The sequence below is a fragment of the Phalangium opilio genome, unplaced genomic scaffold (genome assembly GCF_054372755.1).
Source record: "Phalangium opilio isolate 3A_F unplaced genomic scaffold, DU_Popi_V2 ptg000009l_1, whole genome shotgun sequence".
Taxonomy (NCBI): domain Eukaryota; kingdom Metazoa; phylum Arthropoda; class Arachnida; order Opiliones; family Phalangiidae; genus Phalangium; species Phalangium opilio.
The window spans coordinates 7063118-7089274 of record NW_028324146.1 but is presented as its reverse complement, the minus strand read 5'-3'; the positions used below and the strand labels follow the sequence as shown (position 1 = coordinate 7089274).

At 37.0% G+C, this 26157-nt stretch overlaps 1 protein-coding gene across 3 annotated transcripts in view; it reads right to left on the bottom strand.

The window, feature by feature from the left end:
• Positions 1-17173, bottom strand: part of LOC149713597 (cell adhesion molecule Dscam1-like) — a 157294-nt gene extending 140121 nt beyond the window's left edge. For all 3 annotated transcript variants that reach the window (XM_089849047.1, XM_089849048.1, XM_089849049.1), the window contains exon 1: positions 16718-17173. In XM_089849047.1, the coding sequence (XP_089705173.1) occupies positions 16718-16814 (97 nt within the window). In that variant the 5' untranslated portion in view covers positions 16815-17173. The remainder of the gene's footprint in view (positions 1-16717) is intronic.
• Between the last annotated feature and the right edge of the window lie 8984 nt (positions 17174-26157).

The window sequence follows — 26157 nt, the reverse complement described above, 5'->3', positions numbered from 1 at the left end:
GCAGTCGGCACCTATAGAGCTATTTCAGTGGGGGAAAAATTTCGTCTGCTACGAAAATTGGGCCTGCCTTTGAGTGTAGGGCGGCCATTTTATGAGGGTTTTCTCTATGGGCAAATAGCATTGGTGACGTAGCCATTACCCCCTCTGAAATAGCTCTATAGGGTAGGATCGCCGGCATGTGTCTTATTCCCTCAAACTTTGCCGCCCAGAAGCTTGGCTTACAGGAGTGCGCCACACTCCCGGCTGGTACTAATTCTTTAAAAGTAAAATAAGAGTATATAATTAAAATCGTTGTGTTTAGATTTACAGGGAATCTACACTGTCAGTCGGAATTTTTGCTTAATTCTCTTATGGCATGTTTTATCTTTATTTCGAGCGTAATTAGAGTCTAAAATAAATATTTTTTAGAAAACATTGTAGAGAAAATTAGGTTAAACGTGTTTCTGATACTTGAAAAACTCTCAGTGAATATACATTATTAAATTTAACAACAACGTCTGTATCTACTGCTTGGCCGTTAAAGCCTCCAAAACCCACATAGCACACCATACAATTGCACAAGGTTAAAACTTTCTGCCGTTTACGGATGTTTTTAAGTCGATTAAATGTCTGACTTTATAAGCAATTTCACACTGCATGCGAGAACTTCCTTCGCTAGGCCTATATGGGGTGTAGTTCACTACACTCCCTGTATTGGGATATGGTTCTGCGTGTAAGAACTATCCTCGTTTCAAGTGGCTAAATTAGTTTACCCACTTCTCATGATATTTCCCAAGAAAATTCCAAAGATATTTCCAAAGTAATTTCCAAAGACATTTCCCAAGTAATTTCCAAAGATATTTCCCAAGAAAATTCCAAAGATATTTCCCAAGAAAATTCCAAAGATATTTCCCAAGAAAATTCCAAAGATATTTCCCAAGAAAATTCCAAAGATATTTCCCAAGAAAATTCCAAAGATATTTCCCAAGCAAATTCCAAAGATATTTCCCAAGCAAATTCCAAAGATATTTCCCAAGCAAATTCCAAAGATATTTCCCAAGCAAATTCCAAAGATATTTCCCAAGCAAATTCCAAAGATATTTCCCAAGAAATTTCCAAAGATATTTCCAAAGCAATTTCCAAAGAAAAAGAGGCCAATATTCCCCAATTTCCTAAAGAACGCCTTAAGGATTTCCAAAGAAATTTCCCAAGGAATTTTCTTAAGAGTTCTTAAGAAGATTTTTGTAGGGGAAATCACTGTTCGAAACTTTAATTGGTGAATTAAAATATGATTTGAATGTTTCAACGCTGATAAAACCATTGATTACCTAACCAACTTATCACTCTAGAATTTTCAAAATATTAGCATCACGTTACCTTTATAACAACGCAATTGGCATGTGTAATTTCAAAACTGAAGGGATTGAAAGTGAATGACATTCTTTGAAAAATAAAGCCGACCATCAAGACATTCTGGCCCTGGGTGTTGCAATATTTTTACTTCTTGGAAATAGAATTCGAAGTGTCAACCCATCTGCTAATTTTAATCCGGATCCCCAAATACTTCCCCTTGTATGCATTCGCGAGTTTTACCCTAGTATACCACAGAGGCAGTAAATTGGCTTGCAGAAGTAATGATTGTGGATCACGTGACTGTCGCCTATATTCTCGTTACATTATGTATAACTTTCCGTTATTTCTATTTGTCTTTGCTAATATTATTTGCGTACAATCGCACTTGATCAGCACTACTTTTTCTATGATATTTAACATTACGAATTCATTCGCCTTAGCTTCGAGTTTATTAAGAATGGAAAACATCTAAGGTCACTAGTCCCATAAATCTATTTCTAATTTCAGGCGTATGTTCGCGTCACTTTCGGTTGGGCAAAGTCTAAAATTATGTAAAAATATTATCCATAGCACTTAGTTCGGACTTCACCTTCCTTCCTCACGCTCTCTTCGGCACGAGATTCGTAACACCGCTAGAGATTAGGCGCTGAGATGAAGAAATTACGGCGCCGGGTTTTGTTAGCTAGAACACGACGTCGGGAGCGATTAAGTCGAACGTGTGGAAATATAAGCGGGTGTTAAATACAACTTTCCTATTCAAATTATTCGTCAACGTAAATTACACGAAAAGTGTTTTAACTCCGCTCTGGTTCGCTGTTCCAATCTTGGCCTGAAATCTCTTATCGAACAAGGCTTAAGGCCAAACGAGAAACATCAACCCGTTATTGATAGGGTTACTGACTTAAGGCCCGACTTCACTTTAAAACACAGTACTGCAGACAAACGTAATTCCTTAGGAAGTGCCTTATTTTTATTTTTTACGTAAATGTCGCCCCTGTTCAATATATTTCTCAAAAGATGTTTTTTACAGTTTCGTTCAAATGGAAACAGTCAACTGTAGGAAGGACCTGACGAAATGAACCCTTATTTCGGGTAAAATAAGGCTTCTGTACTGTCAACGGTAAAAAAAATCGGTACAATAAATGCGATACTCGCCTTTAAAGGAATAGCGATGTTGTTTAAAAATTATCTCAAATCTAAAGAAAACCTTACTTTTTGAGAGTTTAAAATCTTCTGATTCCAAAAATATGCTTGATAAATATTTAAATATGAGGAAAAACACAGAAAAAACACTTCGAAAAATAGAAATTTGGGATGTAAACGCAAATTTGCGGAGAGGATTTTTGGCGGGTTTTTCTCCTTGATACGTCACTCACGGCATCTCGCGGAAATACCAAGCGCAAGCGCTCGAGACCCCCGAGTCTACCAGGGCCGCGCGAATCTGAATAAAATAGCTTAACAGGCGTCACGTTAGCGACATCTAGAGAGAAAATATCTCCTTACTACTTCATCAAACGACCCACAAAATTTTAACTAGGCTTTTTCCAAAGACATTACTTTGATTGCAATTTTATAAATTGCTGCGAAACCAAATAAAGAAGTAAACGTATCGTAATAAACTTGACTTTTCAAGGATTGTTTTCGCATTTTAAGTTGGTGGATGCCGAAAATTATGTCACTAACACTTTAAAGTTATCGATCTAATTTGAAAAGTGGTAGGCCTACAGAGACACTGTACTCAAGGCTGATCTGTTACACCCTGTATGTTTAAAAGAAACAACTATCGTTTTTCATGATCATTTTCCATGGAGTGATTTCATAAAAGAGTAATTGTTTCAAAGATTCAGCGACATTTGTTGGAAGCGTTCAGCGAGAAAACCGATCACGCAATTGTGTAATTCATTATTTCGGTATTTGCGGCTGAACGCACGATTCTGATGACAATTGGCTGGTGACCGAAAATTTTATTAATCACCTATTTTACAATTACGTAAGGATTTGGATTGTATTACGTAGAGTAGCAATAATTTTCATGACAATTAACCTTTCAATAGAACCTTTGGTTCAATCTTGGCAACAAAGTTTATTGGTTTTACACCCAGTTGAGCCTAAAATCCTCTCCTCTCACTGTGTTGATGTTACCATTTACAATTTTATTATACGTATACCGTGTTTTGAAGAAAGAGTAGGAAACTTATGGAGCTGTTGGTCCATTAGGAGCTTTTTGCTCTCGGCGTTAAAGTCTCCCCTATGGTCAGTTTTGTGGTCAGCCCATGCGAAAATACGAGTTTTATGGAGGTTCAGTCGTTAACTCCGCCATTTTCCACAGAGATAAAACTGACAAAATACAATCTCTGTATATCACGAAACTAACAGAACATGAAGGTAGATTTAAAATATTACAAGACTGAACTTACCTATATATAAATAAAGGTATGTACACTCGGGTCGGCCCTTAGCTTGTAGTACAGACTGGGAAGATTATAATGCTTCACAACTTATTTATATTTCACCTTAAAAGTTTGAGTTCTTAACAGTTTGAGGACTGTATAATTTTCCACTGATAATAAAAAGGCATTGCTCGCATATAGTTTTTTATTTTGGGGTTTGCTTATGTTAGACCGCTGTAATATTTGATGAGCCGGTTTCAAATTGACTATTCTATTTTGGATAACAAATATTATTCAAAACAAGCACTATTTCGGCGTTCCCATCGGGACATTCTTGTTATTTTTCGAAACAAATGGCATGTTTCAACCACAAAAGCCATTAATCAGGTCTATTGAACATATTAATGCTAGATTCCCACTCGACCGAAAAAACCGGCGGAAATCAGGCAGCCGACGGAAGAAATTTTAAGTAACGCAGGCGTCCGGCGGAGGACCGTTCGCACTACGACTGAATTTTGAGTTTGGCGGTAGACATTGAGTCACGTGACAGATTTCAGTGGTTTCCACAACATTTATCTGAATTGGTATCTTTGTCCTCTTGTTGCTTAGAAAGTACAAGAAGGGATATTTTCTAACCTCTTCAATAAATTCCTCCTTAATAGCATGATGCTAGCATCTAATCTCTTTTACTTCCATTAGTTTAATTTTTCTTTCTTGGTTCCGAAAGCCTTGGTCAACCACAAAAAAAAATGGCGGCTATCAATCAATCTCGCGTTTGCGTACGCTTTTGAAATTTATGACGTAGTCAGTGATATAATTTTAAAGGACTGAGACACCGGAAATTCCGTTGGGCTCGGTGTAAAGATTTTTCAGTTAAACCCCTTTCTGCCGGGTTTCCGTCGTGTTTTTCATCGAGTGGGAATCTAGCTTAAACCATTTTTAATAAAATCAGTCTATTTATTTCTTTTCGACCCGCCATTTTAAAGGATGGCGGCTTGTGCAACCCAAAAAGCTAGTCTACAGGATATAGCAAACGTCTAAACTACTTATTAATGAAATTGGTTGAAACGTACAAAGGTATTTCATTTTGTCCACTTATCTTTACAAAGAGAGTTTTCATTAATAAATATTGAGATGACCCTGGTTTAAATATGAGAAGAACTTCAAAATATGGACTATTCCGAAGTTGGAGAAGATTGTTCTTCATCGGAAAGGATTGTAGAATATTTGAAATAAATTGCAATAGAAACTTTGGGGGATTTATTTTGAGCAACATTATCATCCGATTAACAATATAGTAAGTTCATAAGATATAGTTCCATAAGTATGGCACTTGCTAATAAAAAGACTTACTGAGAGCTAGTTCAAGAACGACAAGAGAATTGACTACACTCGGTTTTGCAGTCCATTGATCTTCCTATTTAGTCTGTACTAAGCCTGTGACAGAGCCTCAATAGGTGTCCTTTACGAGAATTTATGACGTTCCAACTACGTCACTTCATGACAAGCGTTCAGTAACCAGTGACGAGCTTATGGAACATACCTTATGAACTTATGATAAACTATAGTCTGCGTTGTCAAATAATGTCGTTAAGCCTCGTGCTGTCAGTGCACATCGCAGGAAGGATGAAGATTGGTGTAGTCTGTTTATTAGAGCGCCCTCTAGTCTGATTCCAAAATAATGAGATGAAAGAAGGCCGAAGGAATTTCTTGTAGATTCCAGATTACAATTTCACTATATTGAAATACCCGACAAAGCAACTTTAAGCTAACATTCCAACAGAGTTCACCAACCAACGTGGCTGTCACATATTTTATAACAACAAAGAACTTAAGTTAAAGCCCTGAAGAAGTAAAATAATTATGATAAGTGTCAAAACTTTATTTCAAGTACAGTAATCAGAATTCTAAATAAATCCTTTACCAATATATGGGATGCATCCACAAAATAACAAAATATAGTAAAAGGGAAGTTTCTAAATTTGAATTTGTAAAAGAGAAAGAGAGGTTAAAACCAAGCTAGCATTTTTCTCATTTTGGGCCTAGTCAGGACGTAAAACATTGTTATATTTCACATATAATAATCTAGGTAGCGTATACTTAGTTCAGAGCTATAGGTAGATGCATACCACAAGAAAAAGGGCCTAAAAGCGATTGTTTGCAAAGAAGTTTATAGTGTTAACAGGGGTGTGACAACATCGTTGAACGACGCAGGGTGACCACTCAAAATTGTAAATTCCTTTAAAGGAAATATAGGAAATTTATCCTGGAAATATAGGAAAATATAGGAGGAAATTACTGAAAAATATAAGATAAATGGGGTGCATTTCTTTTAGAAAAATGATATTTATATATTAAAAAGTAGGAACCATATTTTTATTGCAAACAGAACATATCACCTCACATATATGAGCGATAAATTATCACATACTGTTACTATCACAACTATTTATTTTTGGTTTTTTTAGGAGCTGGTTCAACACCTTTAGGGCTGGTTAAATTTAGGAGCATATGGTGTTTTTTGTTTTCAATTTTGAGTAGCTGCCTATTAAAACGCCAATAGTCTCGTCGTATGCATTAGAATTTTCAAATTATAGGAGAATATAGGAATTATCATAAAATTATAGGAGAAAATAGGAAGGACTTAAAAATATAGGAAAAAATAGGAAATATAGGAAGAGTGGTCACCCTGACGACGTTGTTGGAAGCTCGCTTTTCCTTCGCATTATTATCTGCCTTACAAGACGTGAGAAGAGCGTTTAACATCGCCTCTGCAAAAGTGGTTAGCTAAGTCTTATTGAATTAACCATATAAGTGCCATAATTACCCCTGATAAGCAAAACACGCCCTTTGTAACCTCGTTCAGAGCCAGTAAATTCATCGCCCAAAGAGAGCGATTCTACAACATGGTTTACCAAATTTACAAATATATGGTGCATGAGTGGTCTTTGCAAGGCTTTGTAAAAGTATTCATCTCGAAAATAGCATTCAAGGTTTGCTATACGAGGTTGAAACGAATTAAAATTGAGCATTATGCGACATTCATGGCAGAAATTATACTGAGTAACGACTCTTTTATCATTTCAAGAAGAGATCTTATTTTTTAACCCACTTGAGGTAAAACTTGCTTTGTCGATAGCTGCTGTAAATGTAACGGACTGTATTATTTTTAATTTTGGTTTAGGTAGAATTTACCATTCGAGATAATTTATGCTTTCTAAATTTAAAACAACAACTTAATAGTTGATAATACGATTACCGCCGCCAGTTAGTTCAGAAGCAGACGACTGCTTAGATTGCCGAGTTAAAGGTACTAGTAGGGGATACTGGGAAGGAGAGAATTGCTTCGATTCCCCTCGAGGTGGCGTAGGACCTCAAATCTTTCTGTGGCGCTATTGAACAATGGTGATTACCCGTGGTCATATTGTGAATTCACGCTTACGGGTGGTATGATATACTTATGCTCAGACCCATGCTTGAGATATCTACCCTTCCTTAACTCCAAAGAATCATAAAACCTTGCTTCAGTACAAAAACACAAACTTACTTTTATTGAAAACATCTTCTTAAACACACGCAGTATATATCATTCGTATGTTTGGTTTGAAAGCGTTATTTTCTAGTTTTGTTGAAGCCTAATAGAGCTTTGCATTTTTAACGATTCAAGTAAGACTTTTTTGCGACCCAAACAAATCGTTAACGTCGTGGTATAGTCGCGTGAAGTTTCAAACAGAGGAATAGTCTTGCGTCTAACATTTAATGGCAATTTAAATTCTGGAAAGCGAGCTTTTTTAATTAAATCTTGCCCGAACTCCGGGTTTCGCTCTCTATCTGCCCACTGGACTTGATCGATATTAACGATTAGTAAGTATTACGTGTACTGTAAGATCTGGCACGCGAATAGCTTCACCCGCATAAACTGACCACGTAATTATCTTTGGAGTATTGATATCAACACGACTCTATTTATTGAAAATTCACTACTAAAGCCTAGATCCCACTTGACCGAAACACCGCGTAAGCATCTCTGCGGTAAAAACGTTTATGCAGAACGTAACCGAAACAGCTCCTGCTGGTCGAACGAATTGATGTTTTATTTCTAACCAGGGATAGATTTAATTTTAGTTGTAGGAATGGAGAACGGTTAGTATTTACTTCAATCCGACTCATAGCCCAGTATAGAGCCCCTCCCTCCAACACGTAAAGAAAAGTTTAAATTATCTTATTGGCTCACTTAAACTACGTTTTGATGACGTTGCTGACGGGACAGCGAAAAATACGTCGTTCCTTTTTACTTCTGTCGCTATGACCCGCCTCTTCCTTCATACCCCTCCCCGTCCCGTTCAAGGGGGTCCGGAACTTTCACGCGCGCCCACATTACTCTGTTCTCCATTCCTGCTTATAAAATAAAATCTATTACTGTTCTTACGTAGAGGCTGACGCAAAATTATTTTGATTACCAAACCAAAATTATTTTGACGTAATAATAGCTTTCAGTCCTTATTTTCGGTCAAGTGAGAACTAAGCTTTAGATTCTTTTATAGGTGTCGTCGGAGTCGAACGTTTTCGTTCAATTAGATACGAGTGAAAAATAGCTGAATCAGAATCAACTCTTTTGGGGTTTAAACCGATTTTCGGGAATCTTTTCGGATTATCGGGTCTTTAACTCTGATGCCAAGTGTTAACTCTGCCAATCAACCTGGCCATAATCCCATAAACTCAGTTATTTAAAATGAAATTTGTGCTTTTAGCGAAGTAATTTTTGCGGCTGGAGCATGTGTACTGAGCTTAGAGGTATACATTAGCTTCCTATGCTTTATTCCCAGGCCTACATTAAACAGGAATCACGTTGAAACAGGGAAAAATACAAACTGTAAATTTGACCATCTCTCAGTGTCCCTTCCTTTAAATCAAACTAAGATTAAACTGTAGACTAAAATCCTCAAAAAATTTATTTCCTCGCTCATCAATATCTTGGTTTTTGTACCGTCAAAGATATCACGCAGTTTTCAAATCCCTTATGAGATCGACGCTTCAATATATAGTGACATACCCTAACTGCCCTCAATTACCCTAAAACCTTCCGTGAATACGAAAACCAAACTTATTTCTATTGAAAACTCCAAGTTTTCCTTAACACACGAGAAATATATTATTAGTATGTTTGCTTTTAACGCGTTATTTCCAAGCTTGGCTTTGCCTTATTTGAGCTGTGAATTTTTAACGACCGGGAAAAGGTTTAACCCTTTTTTTGATTTTCGGCCTAAACAAATCGTTAAGGTTGAACTATAATCGCGTGAAGTTTCAAACGGAGGGAAAGTTTAGCGTCTAACGTCGATTAAAAGCGGGCGGCCCAGCAACTTTTTAATTAAATCTGCCCCGAACTGCGGGTTTCGCGCTCTCTCTCTTTCTCCACCGGACATAAACGTTGTTTACGAATATATTAGAATAAATACATAGCAACCGCTTAATAATGGAGCTTTTCTCAATGCGTAGACTCTAAACTACGAATTATTGCCGACGATAATAGACCTCGGGTTTTCAAAACAATTTATGTGAGAACGAACGCTGTAGAAAGGACTGGGGTTCTATTATTGCCACGAAGTTAAAATAAATATTCTTACAATTCGCAATATATTGTTTTTTATCCATAACCATTATTAAACGAGAAAACAAATTGGGGCATAACCTTATATTAAAGACCAATGTAAATAGCGGAAAATTATTTTGCTTGCACTGGGGTTAAGGAAAGCAGCTTCGAATAGAGTAGGTTATTTACGACATACAAAAATAGGGTTATCTCAGAAGCCTTGGTGTGATGTCATCCACGCTATGTGCCCATAAAACCAAAGCGGTACCAAACATGGCCGCCCTCTGCCGAAGTCCGTGACGTTTCACCTAGGCATAAAAGTCACAACTGAGGTAACTCTATTTTTTTAGTCGGCATGATATTTATATTAAACATCAGAGTCCAAATTTAATATTGCATAACACTTTTAATTTCTCACCTAAGTAATTTTGGTTCTTGGACATAGATTTTGTAGTGTGTATCCTCACTTAGCCCGAGGCTTATTTACAGGTGGGTCCATTTACAAGCTGGGGGCAACATAATTCGTATTTCTCGCATATTTAAGTGCCAAAAGCTATGGAAAATACGTATATTTTGGAACTGTTAGTAGATCTACATTATTTGCAGAGTTTCAGTGCGTTTATCTGATATAAAATACCCAGCCCTTAGGCTTATTTTTAATTGATAACGTTGGATAGCTCTACAGTCGAAATCGGGTAATCCATATCTCCATATCAATCCGCTAGCTGTCTGATGGGAAGAAATAATATCATGACTAAAGCATCTCCGATTTTCAAGGGATGTAAATCTTCATTTTGCTCAGACGCTTCGCGATGGAATATTTGATTTCCCAACAAATCTTTTAAATAGCGCGTTTTCCCCTAAGGTGCCCTAATGCAACTTAAAAGTAGTTCTGAAAGCACTTTTCGAGCTAAAGTTTACATCAAAGCAACCTAAGATCCAAATTTACGCGTGTGCCTGACTAGTACCAAGAGAATATTGAAAGGATGAGCGGAAGGTTAAACCAAGTCTTTAATGAAGGTGACTTTCCAGTCACCTAGCGTAATTTGCGATCACGGTAGTACCCTTGATTTTGATAAGGGGTTAAGTCTGATCTTTAAAACAAGTGCGAAATTTAAACTGTAAACGGTGTACAAGTGATTCCTCGAAGAAATTGACATGAAGAAAGGGTAGGCTTATGCCATTATTTAACTAATCAATGAAGTCACATTTTCACCGAACAATTTCGTGGTATGGAGTATATTCAAATACAAGTATAAAAATTGATAATAATTAAGTTCTATGAAATGGGGAAAAAATCTACCTGGAAAGATGTGTTATACACCCATAATCGGCCAAACCATGGACAAAACAATACTGAAGGCCCGATGTCAGAGGGAGAAAGTTTAAAAATACTTGTTACTTCGCCTCCTAGTGGCATATAGTAGCAAACCGGATATGGAATGGAGGAATGAACGTTTTAAAGAGGGACGCAGCTAACGTCTTATTTTGTCTAGATGGCACTAGCTTTTTACGGGATTTGACTCGGTATTTTTCCTCACCCCCCTAGATTTTGGGGCTGAAAAGGGGGAAGTAAGCTTAACATTGGTTGTTTAGTCGTTTAGTATGGGCTCTATGGGCTGCCATCGGTCCTTCGTCCATGGCCAAACTATGCCTAAATGTCGCAACTTGGAAAACAGCTAGTTAAAGCGAACAGTTTCCGTGTTCCCTATGAAGGGGTTTATGAGATCCATATTCTTTTATATATTATAGGAATGACGCTATTTAAGGTTAGGTGTATATAACCCTGGAATAGAAATTCCAAAGTTGCTTCTTTTCACACCGGTTCCACTCTATATTTTCATAGAATTCTCGATTAGATAAACTAGTTCCTTTTTGTTCATAAAAAAATTTCATCTGTACACCCTCGTCCCTCGCTAGTGCCAAGATTTAAATTTCAGTTAACGCTAAGGATCAACTGATTCTAGGCTTTACATACATCGCCATGGGTTCGTGAAATATTTCTAAACACTAGAAAACTTATTGGACTACAAATAACGTAAAAACAGTAAGTTATTGGCGTAATGCAAAATATTTTATGAAATTTGTTTTTATCATCTTATAGATAGTGATTGTGGTGAAATCAAAACCTCATAAAACAGTACTCCTCTTTGTTTAATCGTATTTGCTTTATCTACCCACCAGAGGTCACTTCAACTAAAGCTAGCCTCGATTGACAAATAATTTTTATGTTACGTTGGAGGAAATCCAGAAACGTTCTGTGCATTTCATACTTATTGTTTTTATGTTACATATGGTTTGGCTAAATACGTATAAGGGTCACGTTGGAGGAAATCCAGAAACGTTCTGTGCATTTCATACTTATTGTTTTTATGTTACATATGGTTTGACTAAATACGTATAAGGGTCACTTGATGTTTTTGGGTTCTCGTGCTGACATCTATTAGGTTTTGATTGAATCTCATCTTGAAAATATTCTAATGAGTGCGGTTCCATTTTGCAGAATCATGTCTCTGGATATGAATTTTAATTGGGTCCTGGGGTTCTAGACGCGTCGTTTTAGAAAGCAGTGTCACCTCTGGGAATTTCCATTTTTGGCTCTTCTCTACTTTGAGCCTCCGCGGTAGACACTCATTAATTAAGACCTAGCTCTTAACAGGTTACTCTAATTAAGTGCAAAGCGTCCCTCATACTACTCTAATTAGTTTTAACCTCAGACACGTTTGTTTAGTCCATCTTGGCCTCTATTTGAAAAAAGATATGAATTAATTTGGAAATAAATTTTATGAATACTTAATTTAATTAATGGTTATAAGCCTAATAAAATAATATTATTAAAGTTCGCTAAGTTTAAGACTAAAGAAACCTTAAAGGGAGAATGAACTGATCAGATAAATATTTATATTCAATTTATTCTAATGAAGAATATAACATTCACCAAAAGAAAACTTTTAAACCAAAATGGTTTTTTCATAACTCTAATCGATTAAAAATGGTTGTCTGGCCGTTTAATTATCCCTTACAGTAAAATAATATTAGGCGGATTATCTAGGACGAGATTGTAAAAGAATTCGCTTTTATAAGGTTTAGAACCGATTCTCTCCCAAGCGGCTCCAGATGAAGAAACCATTATAAATGGCCTTAACCCAGGATTATCGTCGAACTCGCCCCGATTTTTTTCTTTGTCTTGTGATTATTTCTGTCGGTAGTAGTTTTAGCATAAGTTTATAAGATACGTTCCCATAAGTATGACACTTCGTAATACTGGAGACTCACTGAGAACTAGTTCGAGATCGACAAGTCAGAATTGACTACAACCGGTTTTTTAGTCCATCTTCTTATTTAGTCTTTACTAAGCCTTTGACATCGTCTCACCAGGCGTCACTTTACGAGAATCTATGACCCGTCAACTACGTCACGTCATGACCAGCTCTCAGTAACTACTGACAAACTTATGGAACATATCTTACGAACTCGGTGTTTCTCCTTCACTAAGTCGGGATTATCACCGAAGTCTTCGTATCCCCATCCTTCATTTTAAGTCCACATTTCTGTGGTTACTTAATATTTCTCTCGATGATGGCGCTGTAGTGTGGATAATCGGGTTGTTACTTGGTAAGTAGATTATTTAGGTGTCCCAACTGTCACCGAACTAGGCGTATTTTCTTGGCCACCTAAAATCAACCTCTGACCTGCCCACCCACGCTATTTTCAAGCGCTAGCGTAACTGCCGTTGATGAAGGTACGAGCTAAATGACTAAATACATCTTCGTCTTCGAAATGGCTTTTATGGAATACTCCTATGGTTAATTACTATACTTATGTTAAGTTTGCAGCTTCATAATATTTTGAATTTGGAAGGATAGTGAAAGCTAGACGAGATGCAAAATTGTGCTTCACAAATGACACGGCAGAGAAGGCAGTCAGCTGAAATGGCCCGACATTGATTTGGGAAAGTGCTTTGGGCCATCAAAACTTTGTAAATAAATGATAAGAGCTTGGAAAGGAATTCTATACGCGTCTCTATTCAAAATACTCCAAATTATCCGCCCAAGGTGTTCACCCACAAATAACAAACTCTCCTATTACCCTTCGCTATTAGAGAGGTTAAGAAGTTTAATTATAAACGCGTACACTATTGTAAAACACACTAAATAGCTAAGATACCAGGAGTTTCTATAGTGTTTTAAGTGATTGAAAACGGAGAAGAATTTCCTATCTTTGTCGTCACTACCAGTTCATAGTGTTTGGACCCACCCAAATGAAATGTCCAATTGACGTTGCTATTTCACAATGTTATAACTGAAAAACAATGCTTAATTCGGGGTTTTAAGGATCTAAACAAGACGACCCAAGGGCTGGGATCATAATAGTAGCCACATCGTACCGTACTTAAAGGCGGACAGAAAATTTGTATAAACTTAAACAATCGAGAAAGACAACAGGTCAGGTGAAACTAAGAGCCTCATCGTAGATGTACATCATTCGATGTGGCTGAAAAGACGTTATTAATACGCTTTAAAGCTCAATTCGAACTCGGCGGAAAATCACGTTAAAAATTTTGTAAACAATTATCACTTGACGAAAAAAAAATTCATTATAAAAAGTATCCCCTAAGCCGGGAGCGAAATTCATTTCCGGTATGGGTTAGTTTGCTCCATAAATATTTCACATTTAATTTAATGAAATTTTACATCTAGTGCTTCTTAAGAAATAAATTCACAGTTTGCTATCCCAAAATCTAAAAAAAATTATTACCTTATTGAACGTACACACTAAATTCACAATGATCAAGATTCCATGATTGAATTCGAGAGCAGAATGCAAACGCTGGCGCAACAAGACGCAATAAGAGTGCTCGATTTCGAAAACATCCGTTCATTGGTGGAATACCCAGGTTTACGCTGAGTTCAACCGAACAAAAAAACACACTTTCTACTTGCCGGAACCGCAATTCTGTTGAGCTCGGGGTGTAATTTTTCTGTTGAACCATAAGTTTACAAGATATGTTCCATAAGTATGACACTTCTTATACTTCGTAATGCTAGAGACGTACTGAGAGCTAGTTCGAGAACTATACGAAAATTGACTACACGGTTTTGCAGTTCACATTCCTATTTAGTCTGTACTATGCCTTTGACAGCGCTTCAACAGGGGTCGCTTAACGAGAATCTATTGCGTTTCACCTACGTCACTTCATGACAAGCTCTCAGTAACCAGCGACAAACTTATGGAACATATCTTATGAACTTCATTCTGCCTAATTCCCAGGTACCATTATCTAAATAGTGTGATGCTTACGACTTCCAACCAAGTCTAGACCTTTTTCGTTCTAGTTTCTTTAGTGCTGACCAATAAGAACGCTGCAAACCCTTGTCGTTTTTAATATCATTCCCCAGATAATAGCTCAAGGGATATTCGGGGAATGCATTTGAAATGATATTTTTGCTTCTCGGAAATTATCATGGATTTTTTAGCGCAAACCTGGATCTGAAAGCTACTCGAGCATGTATTTAAACTCGAAAATATACCCCCTATTAAACTGCGAAGGGCAAGAAATATTCTTATTTTTTTCGGCTCAGATGAAATGAATACGAATCACATGATTGTCACCTGCTCTCTCTTTACTACATGCCTCACTTTCTGTTATATCCATTTTCGTTCACTCATTTTTCGTACAATTATCAGAATAGCGAAGAGGGGGATGGGATTACGCTTATTGTTTAAATAATAGGATTTTAAACTTGGGTATTAATTCGAAACAGACAATCCCCGTAATACGAAGTTCAATTACATTTTAAATTAAGATTTTAATTATTTACTGACTCGAGGTATTCTCGAATTAAGAATACACCGACTGGCTGGCAGGCTATTATTGGAAACCATTCGTTTAAGGTCGGGCGCTTCATCATTACTAATGCATATCGGATTATAGTTTCTGCGGAGTTCCCATTAAGGCCTGGTTAACGCGACCACCACAACTATTGACTGTAGAGACCGAGATAGAGACACAAGCACAATATCGCTTTACACCGTACACGGAAGCTTGAATCGTATCGAGCGTTTAATGGAACGGTTAAACACGCGAGAGTTACGATGTTTACCCAGGAAAGGTAATAATTGTTTCCCCCTTGATACTGATAAGACAAAATGGTATGGAAATTCTGCCATAACAATGGAAACATTATTCTTACCGATTCTAAGCACTGTTATTTTACTTTTTAGATAGTTGGCAACTGACTTGCAATATTTGATCAAAATGTGTCTTTTAAAACCTCGAGACAATTTGTATAATAACTTCAAAACGATGAGCTAATATGTGTTGTTACCTCGAAACCTTAATCTAAGTGAAATCACCCTGAACCTGAAGCTAAGTATTGCTAACGTTTTAAGTAAATCATTTAGTTTTGTATCCTCGAAAACTTCTAAGTTTACGACTGAGGATGCAACAGTTTTTCCATTTAAAAATTCCCTTTCTTTTTCAGGTTCGTCTTGTAAAGTTTCAGCAAACAGGTAAACTTACGCAGGAGTAATGTAGTAGGGCTATAGAGTACTTCCAAAAACCAGTTTTAATTTCGACTCACCCATACATTGAAAATAAGAAAGAATAATTAAATACCCGGTTTATCCTTTCCATCAAACCTTGCTGAGGTTAACGGTAATAATTAGTACCGGATGCTGTTGGCTAGATGTGGCATGGGGACTAGCCACCACCCCTCTAAGGGACCCACCAGTAAATAAGCCAGTTTCTTTGTGTGTACATCCCTTCAAAGATTGGATTTTTTCTCGGTAGGAGTCTAGCAAGTCGTGAGCAAAAAAGAGTCTCCCGAACCCTGCAGGGTTTTAGAGTTGGGTCTAAGGGTTCCTAACCCCTTTGGCTAGTAGGTGAGGGGTTAAGAATACGCCGGGATTCCGACGAGGATAGACCCTCTGATAATTTTACGAGTTTATGCTTGATCCGTTGGTACCCCAAGCTCACTAATGCTGAACGTAATAGGGAGCAACGGCCTACCAGGGGTAATTTTTACAGTTTTATTTGTGGAAGCGTTAAAATGTTGCGTTTTTTAACACGTAGGACTGTGGCAATTCATTTAGGAACTACCAAACCAATCTTATTTTTCATTTTTGTTTGTAGAACTGTCAGAATTTTACGTGATTAAAAATGCTAGGACTTAAGTAAAATTACCCAACAACATGAAATTCCCTGATTCATATAGCAATTTTCAAATGTCTTCACTTTCCCATTTTCACAGGTACGGTGACAATCCTGGTGACTCAACCAATCAGCAACCCAACACGACAAGTTATTACCCATACAAATCATAAACACCTTACAATACTCCTTTCACAGAAACCGAAACCTAAGTTGCCAACGCCAATAAAACCAAAGATAATAAAAACTCACCATGAACGCTGCGCAACAATTGTCCGATGAAGAGAATAACAAAAGAGCGGAAACACCACTTTGTCAGTGTCGGCAAGACTGACTTCTTGTCTGTCATCGCGTCTCAGATAATCTTCTTAACCCGTCTCACTGAAAAACGACACGTTTTAATCCATTGTTGAAAAAGATTGGAGAGCTCGATCGTCGCGTGACGTCGCTCCGGAAGTTGTTGAAACGTCGTTGAAGTTAGTTCCTTCAAACGCCCAAGTCTTTAGACAGAACAATGGGTTGAGCGACTGAGACGAAACAGGGACAGGTTTTTGGGCCGTCCTCACTCGAGGCAATCCCGGAGCGAACTGCCGGCGAGCGTCTGCTAACTGTCGCGTGGGGTTATTACTTCCGAAGACCCGAATACTGGAATGGATGGTTTCGGATCGAAGCGCGCCGGCAACCAGGCACCGTACACTACCTTCTCTCTCTTTCACTCTTCAGGGCTTAATTCCCGACTACACCCTGCTCCTACCAGTACAAACCCTCACTCAACTTCGTTAAGAAGAGATGGTTGAGATAAATAAGTTTTTTAATTTCTGAAAATAATTTTTTCTTATGAATGTCTAATTATTAATAAAAACAAGTTGGGAAACCAAAATAAACCTCTCCGAGTCGAGACGAATTTACTTTCCAATCACAGGTCCACCAGCCAATGAGAAAAACCGGAAATACATAGTTCAAATTGATGAGGTCATTTGTAAAGGTTAAAGCTTTTAATAATTTCCTGCGTATCCTCAATGATTTTAATGAGGACCTAATATCTATCATTTAAATGTGTATTTAACTTTCGGCTCACTCTAAGCCGTTAAGACCTCCTATATGAGGACACGAAACAAGGTCAGTTCTGGTTACAATCTAGGATATCTTATCTCATAGACCCAATCGTTTCAACACTTATGCAAAGATGAAGTATTAACATCCATATTATCTAACGAAGCTAAAAGTTACGTTAAGTAAACACCTAATTTGAAATGTTAATATCAAAAGATGTTCTTGGAATATTGAGATGAAACAGAGCTTTATAGCTACACAACTACTAAAAGAATCGTAATGCCGAAAAATATTTAAAGTATTTCCATTTAATATTCTGCAAAAAGAAAATGTTATCGTTTTGTAAGAGATCTTTTCATCCTACTCGCTTTATATTAACTTTGATATGCGTGTAGTGTTTCGATTCAGATGCAATCTTCATTACTCGTTCTATATAAACTCTCACTTGCGTCATTACATAGAAAGAAGTTTATCATAAATAATTAAATAAATATAACTGATATTAATTATTTGAATCGTCAGTATTTTACGTTAATTATAGTTAAGTCGGTTTAAGAAACTTAATTTCTAAAATAATTTTAAACATAGCTATCTTTAACGTTATACCAGAAGTGGTATGATACTAGAAGTATTGAGCTAACCAAATTCTTCACTCGGCATTAGTGAAAAGACTTGATAAAACACAAACGGTTGGCCCTCTAGTGGCGGTTTCAGAATTTTCCCTCCAAAACGTGAGACGCTCGCGGTGGTAGACGGCCGAACTAGATTCAAGGAGCCGAGTCCGTGTTCGGCCGCTTTAGGTTGAGGGGAAGGGGATAGGAAATGTTTTTGGAACTCGACCAATTTTTTTCTCGGTAGTGTAGGCGCGATGGAAGCGGCATAAAATCCTCAAATTTGTTCACTAGTGCCAGGATCTATTACCAATGCTAGAGCCCTTCACTTCTAGTCTCATACCACTTCTGGTTATACTTCTAGGGAACACCTATATCAGAACTTTTGTAAATTTAGGGTATATAAGGCGATTGATTCACACTAAACGATAAGAAAATGCGCAATTGCGTGAACTTTTGGTGGAAGCCCTGTCATTGGGAGGCTAGACGTTTCTCGAAACCTAGCTGATCACCGCGTACTTAACGATGGGAGTAGAAGCCAAAAATTGCTTTCTATGAACACGTTTGCTCCGATTTGCCGACAGCGAACGCGGTGACACACACTCACAGACACATCCAGTGTAATACCTCTCCGTGACATCATCGTCACTCGGAGAGGTAAAAAATTAGCGGGTGTTCCTTATTTCATCTTATTGAGTAGACCGGTAAGCAGTTTCTTGTTGAAAGAAAAAGAGTGTGTTGGAAGTTTTAGTAACTATCGTTAGGTGGTGTGAGGATAAATGAATTTTAAAGTAGTCACTGTTAAAATTTAGGTGCGAGGGATGGAAGTAAACCAGCTGCGTTTGTGTCACAAAAACTTCACCTTTTTTATTGGTTCTTTAACCATCTGATGTGAGTGTTGGTCTCCAATACCTCGCTTTTAGTTCGCTAGAAAGGGCTGACGTTGAGTCGCCTGGAGCTCAAGCACGAGCGCCACCACACTTCAGGCTTTTCTTAACCGGGGTTGGGGAAGAATTGTCACCGACGATAGGTGGACGAAAAAGAAGGAGGGAAGGGGGCAAAACAGAATCACACCTTAATACCCATCCCAGTTGATCGAGTACCAAAACAGTGCGGGACTTCGTGCTGGCATAAATTGTGCACAGGAAAAATAAAACAAGAATGGCATTGCAAAGAAAAAGGTATTTACCCTCCAAAAAATACGCGCTCGTTGCCGTTGACATTTGAATTGAGCGCCATGATCCCACTATTTCTATGAAATCCAAGATTCTTATCCCTATCAAACTGTAGTTTCATAAAATATCCTATATTTCTGAGCAAACTTTCGTTCCAACATAATTGTCTTTTTACAAACCAAATAACACATGTACCCGTTTGTACTCGTTCTGGGTACAAAAAAAAGACCACAGGTTGACTGCTCACATTTTCTCTCTGCTAACTATCCACATGTTCGTTAACTAAACAAGTTAATTGATTTTCTTTCCAAAGTTCAAAATAGCCTAGTTTAACGCAAAACTGTTCTACAGTATCATATCAATGTATAGGATAAGGGTATAAGTCCAATAATATCCTATTAAACAGCTGAAAAAATTCCATTTGTCTAATATTAAGCTGAAGTCATATAACTTCTTGACTCAATAACTGCCTCAGAATTCAAACAAACGTTTTTGAAATTCAGAATAAAGATTCTGTAGTAAAGCTTGGGATATTTTCGTGTAAATCCGCTACAGCCATATAATTACGTCAAGAAAAGATATTAAAACTTTTTGATCCGAATTCCTCACATCCTACAGTAAGACTATGATGATTTTCGTTAAAATCCACAATGTTGAAACATGATACCCAGAAAATTAACCTCAGATATCTTAAATTTCGTTTACAGAATCGAGCCACCTCTATCGTAGCAACAGCACACAGCCACCAACAAATCATAACTCATGAAACAAAGTCGTCCAAATTTTAAGGTGAAGCTAAAATGTGCTTCGGAAAAAGAAGTAAAGCGCGCTGCATCTGTTAAGACGAAGAAAAACTGTCATGGCTGTAACTCTATCTGGAATGACATTCGTTTTTTCTTGGGTTCGTCTCAGCCGGCTCGTTTATTTCCAGGCTTATGGGAATTTTTCATAAAGTTTGGCAAACGAAGGGAAAAAATATTTGACAGACTTTCCATTCTAGCAGTATAGGTTGCTATACTTAGACATTAGATCGGATCGTTTACGAATTTTGAAGCGGGAATAGACTCGAACCCTTTTCCCACGTCACGTTCAAATTATGAAGGTGCAGTGAATTATTAGACAGAAAGACATTAGTCAACTCCTTATTGCTAACGGTGAAAAAACTCTTTGGAAGGTTCCGGTTTCTTCGGAATTTTAAATTCTATTTTGAAGGAAATATTGTGCTAGACAAAATTAAGGCGGTTTTCTTGTAAATTAAAGTTTCACCCCCAAAGCCAAATAATTTGAAGCGTGGCCTACTACGGTTTCCTTTCTAAGTCTATGGATACCTGTAGAAGAAACATAGAGGTCACAGTAGACAATGGATTATATTTTCTGCTAATTCATTTCAATAGCATTGAAAGTCCTAATTAAAATATTGTTCCGTTATTCGTACTTCGCGCGATGAGATGTTCTCTTAGCAGCCGCTGAACCGAGGGGTCGGTCATTCATGAAATCCCGTATGCTACTCGCGAAATCCGAAATCTATGCCGATTTCGAAATCCCATAAAAAATCCGAAATCAGAAACGAAATCACAAAATCAGTAACGAAATCATAAAATCAGTAAAGAAATCGCAAAATCAGTAACGAAATCACAAAATCAGTAAAGAAATCGCAAAATCACAAAATCAGTAAAGAAATCGCAAAATCACAAAATCAGTAAAGAAATAGCAAAATCAATTACAAAATTCACGAGGTCCAAAATCAAAAGAAATGACGAAATCCGACAAAATGACGGGAAAAATCTCAAAATCCGAGGAAATCACGGAGAAAACATCAAAATCCAACAAAATCACGAAATATCTCAAAATCCAACAAAATCACGAAATATCTCAAAATCCGAGGAAATCACGGGAAAAATCTCAAAATCCGAGGAAATCACGTGGAAAACATCAAAATCTGAGGAAATTACGTGAAAAATCTCAAAATCCGAGGAAACCACGGGGAAAACCTCAAAATCCAACAAAATCCAGGGAAATATCACAAAATACGTCGAAATCACGGTAAAAATAGCAATATTCGAAGGAATCACGGTAAAAATAGCAAAATTCGAAGGAATCACGGGAGAAATCTCAAAATTCGCCGAAACCCGTTGGATTTTACCAAATTTTTATATCAAACAAAATCCGATGAAATCTGAAGAAATGAAATAGGATTTCGAAATCCCGTATACTTTTTTATAAATGTCCGACCCCTAACGCTGAGCCCTAGATCTTATTCCTCTATTAAGATTGAAGAAAAAGCTGGTGCTGGACATTAGGTCTTAACCCTCTGCAATCTGCCAAGTAGCAGAGTCCAAGTTCGCACTGATCCCCCCCCCCTTTTATTTCCGACAGTATGGCTTTCTTATATATACTAGGAAAATTGTCCTTGCTTAGCTGCAGATAGTTTTAAGAAATATAAATGGAAATATATGGGTGTTGTTGAAAAGTCCATCAATAATGAAAGAACGTGTTTATTGGGCCATTTTGAGTCGAAACTTTTCTATGACATTTTGGCGTCCGAGCCACTGTTTCCAAGTTAGGATTTAAATAATTTAGGGACGATCCCTTAAATTTAATTAAGAAATCGAAAAACAATGATTTTTAATTTAATTAAGGGGTCATCCCTAAAACATTCCAATCATAACTCGAAAACAGTGGCTCGGATGGCAAAATGTCATAGAACATTTTCGACTCAAAATGGCTCAATGATTTCTGAAAGACTTTTCAGCAACACCCTGTATATTAATACCAAATTATTCTAGTAAACAAAATTAGAAGATGAATGTAGTATAACACTAATAATCGGTATTGATGTAATCCTAAATAAAGGATTGTTCCCTATGTAATAAGCTTACAGTTGTTTTTTATTGAATTTCAATAAAAAACAACTGAGATGGGCAAGTTGGGGAGCAACTCGAAAAGCAAATAAGTTCTTGGTTTTAATACTTATTGAATCTGCCCGAAGGATCGGACGTTTTGGAAAAAGTGTACGGGATTTCGAAATCCAATTTGATTTCTTCGGATTTCGTTTGATTTCATTTGATTTCGTCGGATTTGGTTTGGTTTTAAAATTCGATAAAATCCATCCCATTTCGTCGGATTTTGAGATTTTTCCTTTGATTTCGTCGGATTATGCGATTTTTGCCGTGATTTCGTCGGATTTTGGGATATTTCTCTCGATTTTGTTTGATTTTCAGGTTTTTCCAGTGATTTCGAAGGATTTTGTGATTTCCTCGGATTTTGTGATTCATTTTGATTTTGCATATCGTGAATTTTGTAATGGATTTCGCGATTTCTTTACTGATTGTGATTCTGATTTTGTGATTTCTTGGTTGATTTTGTGATTTCGTTACTGATTTCGGATTTTTATCGGATTTCGAAATCAGCATTGATTTCGGATTTCTTAAGTTGGACTTCGCGGGTAGCGTACGGCATTTCATGAATGACCGACCCCTCGGATCCGCCTCACCTGGGGTCTTTTCTAACGAAGCTAGTTTACTAAGAAACACACCTTCAGTAAAATATAGAGTGCATTTAAGACTTGTTGCCGACCCTTATCTTTAATATAAACCTAAGATAATTTTGATTCTTACGCACTTGATAAACAACTTTTCAAACTCTCATTTATTTGGGCACAAATATTATTATTTTTAAATTGGACAAAACAACTATTCCTTTGTGCATCATCTGACTGAATGAACTAAATAACACGCGTTTTTAAACGAATACACAATAGTAAAGCTCCATCGACGTATTTATCGACCCGAAAACATCGTTTGAAAATCATAATTCTTCACTTGAATGGACTCGAAAATGAAGTAAACGTTTTCTAAATATTGTCTTAAGGGTTTATAACCTTTCTTGGTGCATTGGCTATGGTTATCAACTCAATTGTTACGTTCTCACGAAACTTAGAATTAAGTTTTCATTCATAAGCCACAGCTTTTCCAATCACCATTAAGTTACCCCTTGGCGTATTTTTCAAAGAATTTTTGAATGAAGTTTGTTTCTTTTGAAAAAATTCGTTAGTAAGAATGCTTTTATTTAGTTTAAATTTGTATAAATTGTTTACTTACTTCCTTAAAAGGTCCCTTAATTATGTCAATCGGAACTTTATTATTCCAAGGTGAACTCTGCTCGCATTATCAATTTCATTCTTAATTTAGTTGCAGAACTTACTGTTTAAAGCCAATCTCGCTCAGCCGGAACGTAGAAAATGAGGATCTGTATTTCTTTCTGGTGTATCAAGGTCCTCGAGACGTGTCATGAGAATTTCATATCAAGTTTTAAACTTTGACTCAAAAAATCTAATATACGGTTTATGGATAAAATAGAAATATCGCATTATCAAGGTGTATTGCATGAGGGAGTTATAATGGGCCAAAAGTAATGCCGCGCTTTTAAAATAATTTTTTAAACACTATAGGCTATATCGTTAGCTGAAGTAAGGCTTTTAGCATTGCAATGTATGTGGTGAATTTCGGGGACAGGTTCTAGTAGTCTTATAGGCCTTTCTAGACAGGAACACACACCCGTAATCTTAAAGGGAGGGTGAAGAAGAAAATCAAGTGATTTTTTATCGATTCTAATACTAATTATAAGACAGTCTCCGAATGATTTTAAAATTCATATTAGGTTCATATTTTAAGAATAATTTTAAATAAGGACCTCTGACCAATCGCGTAACGCCTCGTCTTTTTATTAACCAATTCTCGTGGCACGCTCCATGTCTCGCGCCATGATTGTCACGTCGCGCGCAAATTTTATCAAATCTCGCGATAAATTTCACTCGACACGGTGCGTGCCACGAGAATTTTGTTACGCGATTGGTCGGAGGTCCTTATTTAAAATTATCCTTAAAATATGAACCTAATTTGAATTTTAAAATCATTCGGAAGTATTTCCTGAATGTTTCACTATGCAGACTGAACTTGTAATTAGTAGATGAATCCATAAAAAATCATTTGATTTTCTACTTCACCCTCACTTTAAACGAAAGAATCTGTATTCATCTTTAGCTTTCCATTGAAAAAGCGCTGTAAACAAAATGATTTTTTGGTGGTCCAGCGCTTCGATTATCTAAAATTCTACAGCAAAATCGGTTTCTGAATCCTTTTAATTGTCCCTTTTCCTAGATTCATTAACAACAATTAAGTCTAAATATATTATTGTAATTTATTATGGAATCAATGTAGAGAGATTGTATTGGCGATCGCAACGCAAGCTGCCGCTTATGGATCTTGATGTACGTCAAAGACGTATGTTTGGAAATGGCCCGAAACTTGGATTTTGGCAAGTGTTTACTTGGCCGAATCAATATCATTAAGGAGCATTTATTCAAGGTAGTCTTTTCAGGAACTTAATAGAACCATAATAGCGCGTGATTGACGACGTTTCTCCCGAGTGCAAATTGGATTACACTAAATACCATCGTCGTAATTACGCTAACGGACAAACTTAAATATTGAGGAGAGAGAGAGAGAGAGAGATTTCCGCTATAATTATGAAGCGAGTTTATTAATGCGTTGATGCTCGAGTTTACCAAAGTGGAAAGTTGTTTACTTTTCTTATGACGGTTATTTTGTTCCGCCATGTTCAACTGAATATCTACATTGAGATTGCTTCGTCAGTGAGCGTGTATGAGAAGGAGGTTCGGAGAGACGAAATTCTCCGTCATCCCCCCTTTCCAAACTGGTATTGAGCTGTGGCTAGGTATCAGAGTTTCGCACATGCGCAGTCGGCGCAATAGAGAGGAAAAAATCAGTATTCTTAATGATTCACGCGACGTCTGTGCGCCGAAGTAGCTGCGCGTGAGAGAGATATTGGACTGTGCCGTTATAGTTACCTTCCCCTTCAATCTTTGACTCTCCCTCTTATGGGTGCTCACTGGCTTCGTAAATTGCTTTGGGTTGAGCGCTGATTATCAGTCAGCCAGGACTTTTACTTAAGAAAGTTAAATTGTTTTACTAAATATTATTCAACACGATTAAAATTTAAAATATACAGATGTTTTGCCGTCAGACAGTTTTGATTACTTTTCTGATATCCATTGAATCCAAAAATTAAACAGCGAAAACAATGATACCTAAAGTGGTTTAAACGTAAGGACGCTATCCTGTATGAAGACGATTACATTTTTGTTGGCCCCTTTCCAAGATGGTAGAGAAAGTAGGGTTAATATGGGGCTCCCAGGCCAAGCACTGTGGAAGGCAGGGGCGGTGCGAGGGGGAGCCGATGGCGCCAGTGACGCTGGAACTTTCGAGAAGTTTAATTTTATCACAAACACTAAGATAAGATAAGGGATATCTAGAAGAAAAATAAAAACTCAGAATTCAAATCAGTTCAATTTTATCACAAACACTAAGATAAGATAAGGGATATCTAGAAGAAAAATAAAAACTCGGAATTCAATTCAGTTCAATTTTATCACAAACACTAAGATAAGATAAGGGATATCTAGAAGAAAAATAAAAACTCGGAATTCAAATGAGTTCAATTCTAGTGCAGTGAAAGTTTAAAAAAGAATTTATCTTGTGGGGGTAAAACCCCGGAAAAGGGCACCATGGAAAACCCGGGAAAACCAGCGCCATGGAAAAATATTCTACCCCCCCAAAAGAAACCCGATTGCAACATGTCGGGGAATTAAAATGTATAAAATAATAGAGAGATTCTCTACAAACAAAAATGTAAACGATCGTATGGTTGTGGAATATATGTATAAGAATTACTCAATAAATTTGTCTTAAATTTTTTATTTTGTATCTTTATGACCATTGGCGAGTGTAGAAACACCGTCATCTAAAATGAACCTCTTGTCGTCGCAAGGGTT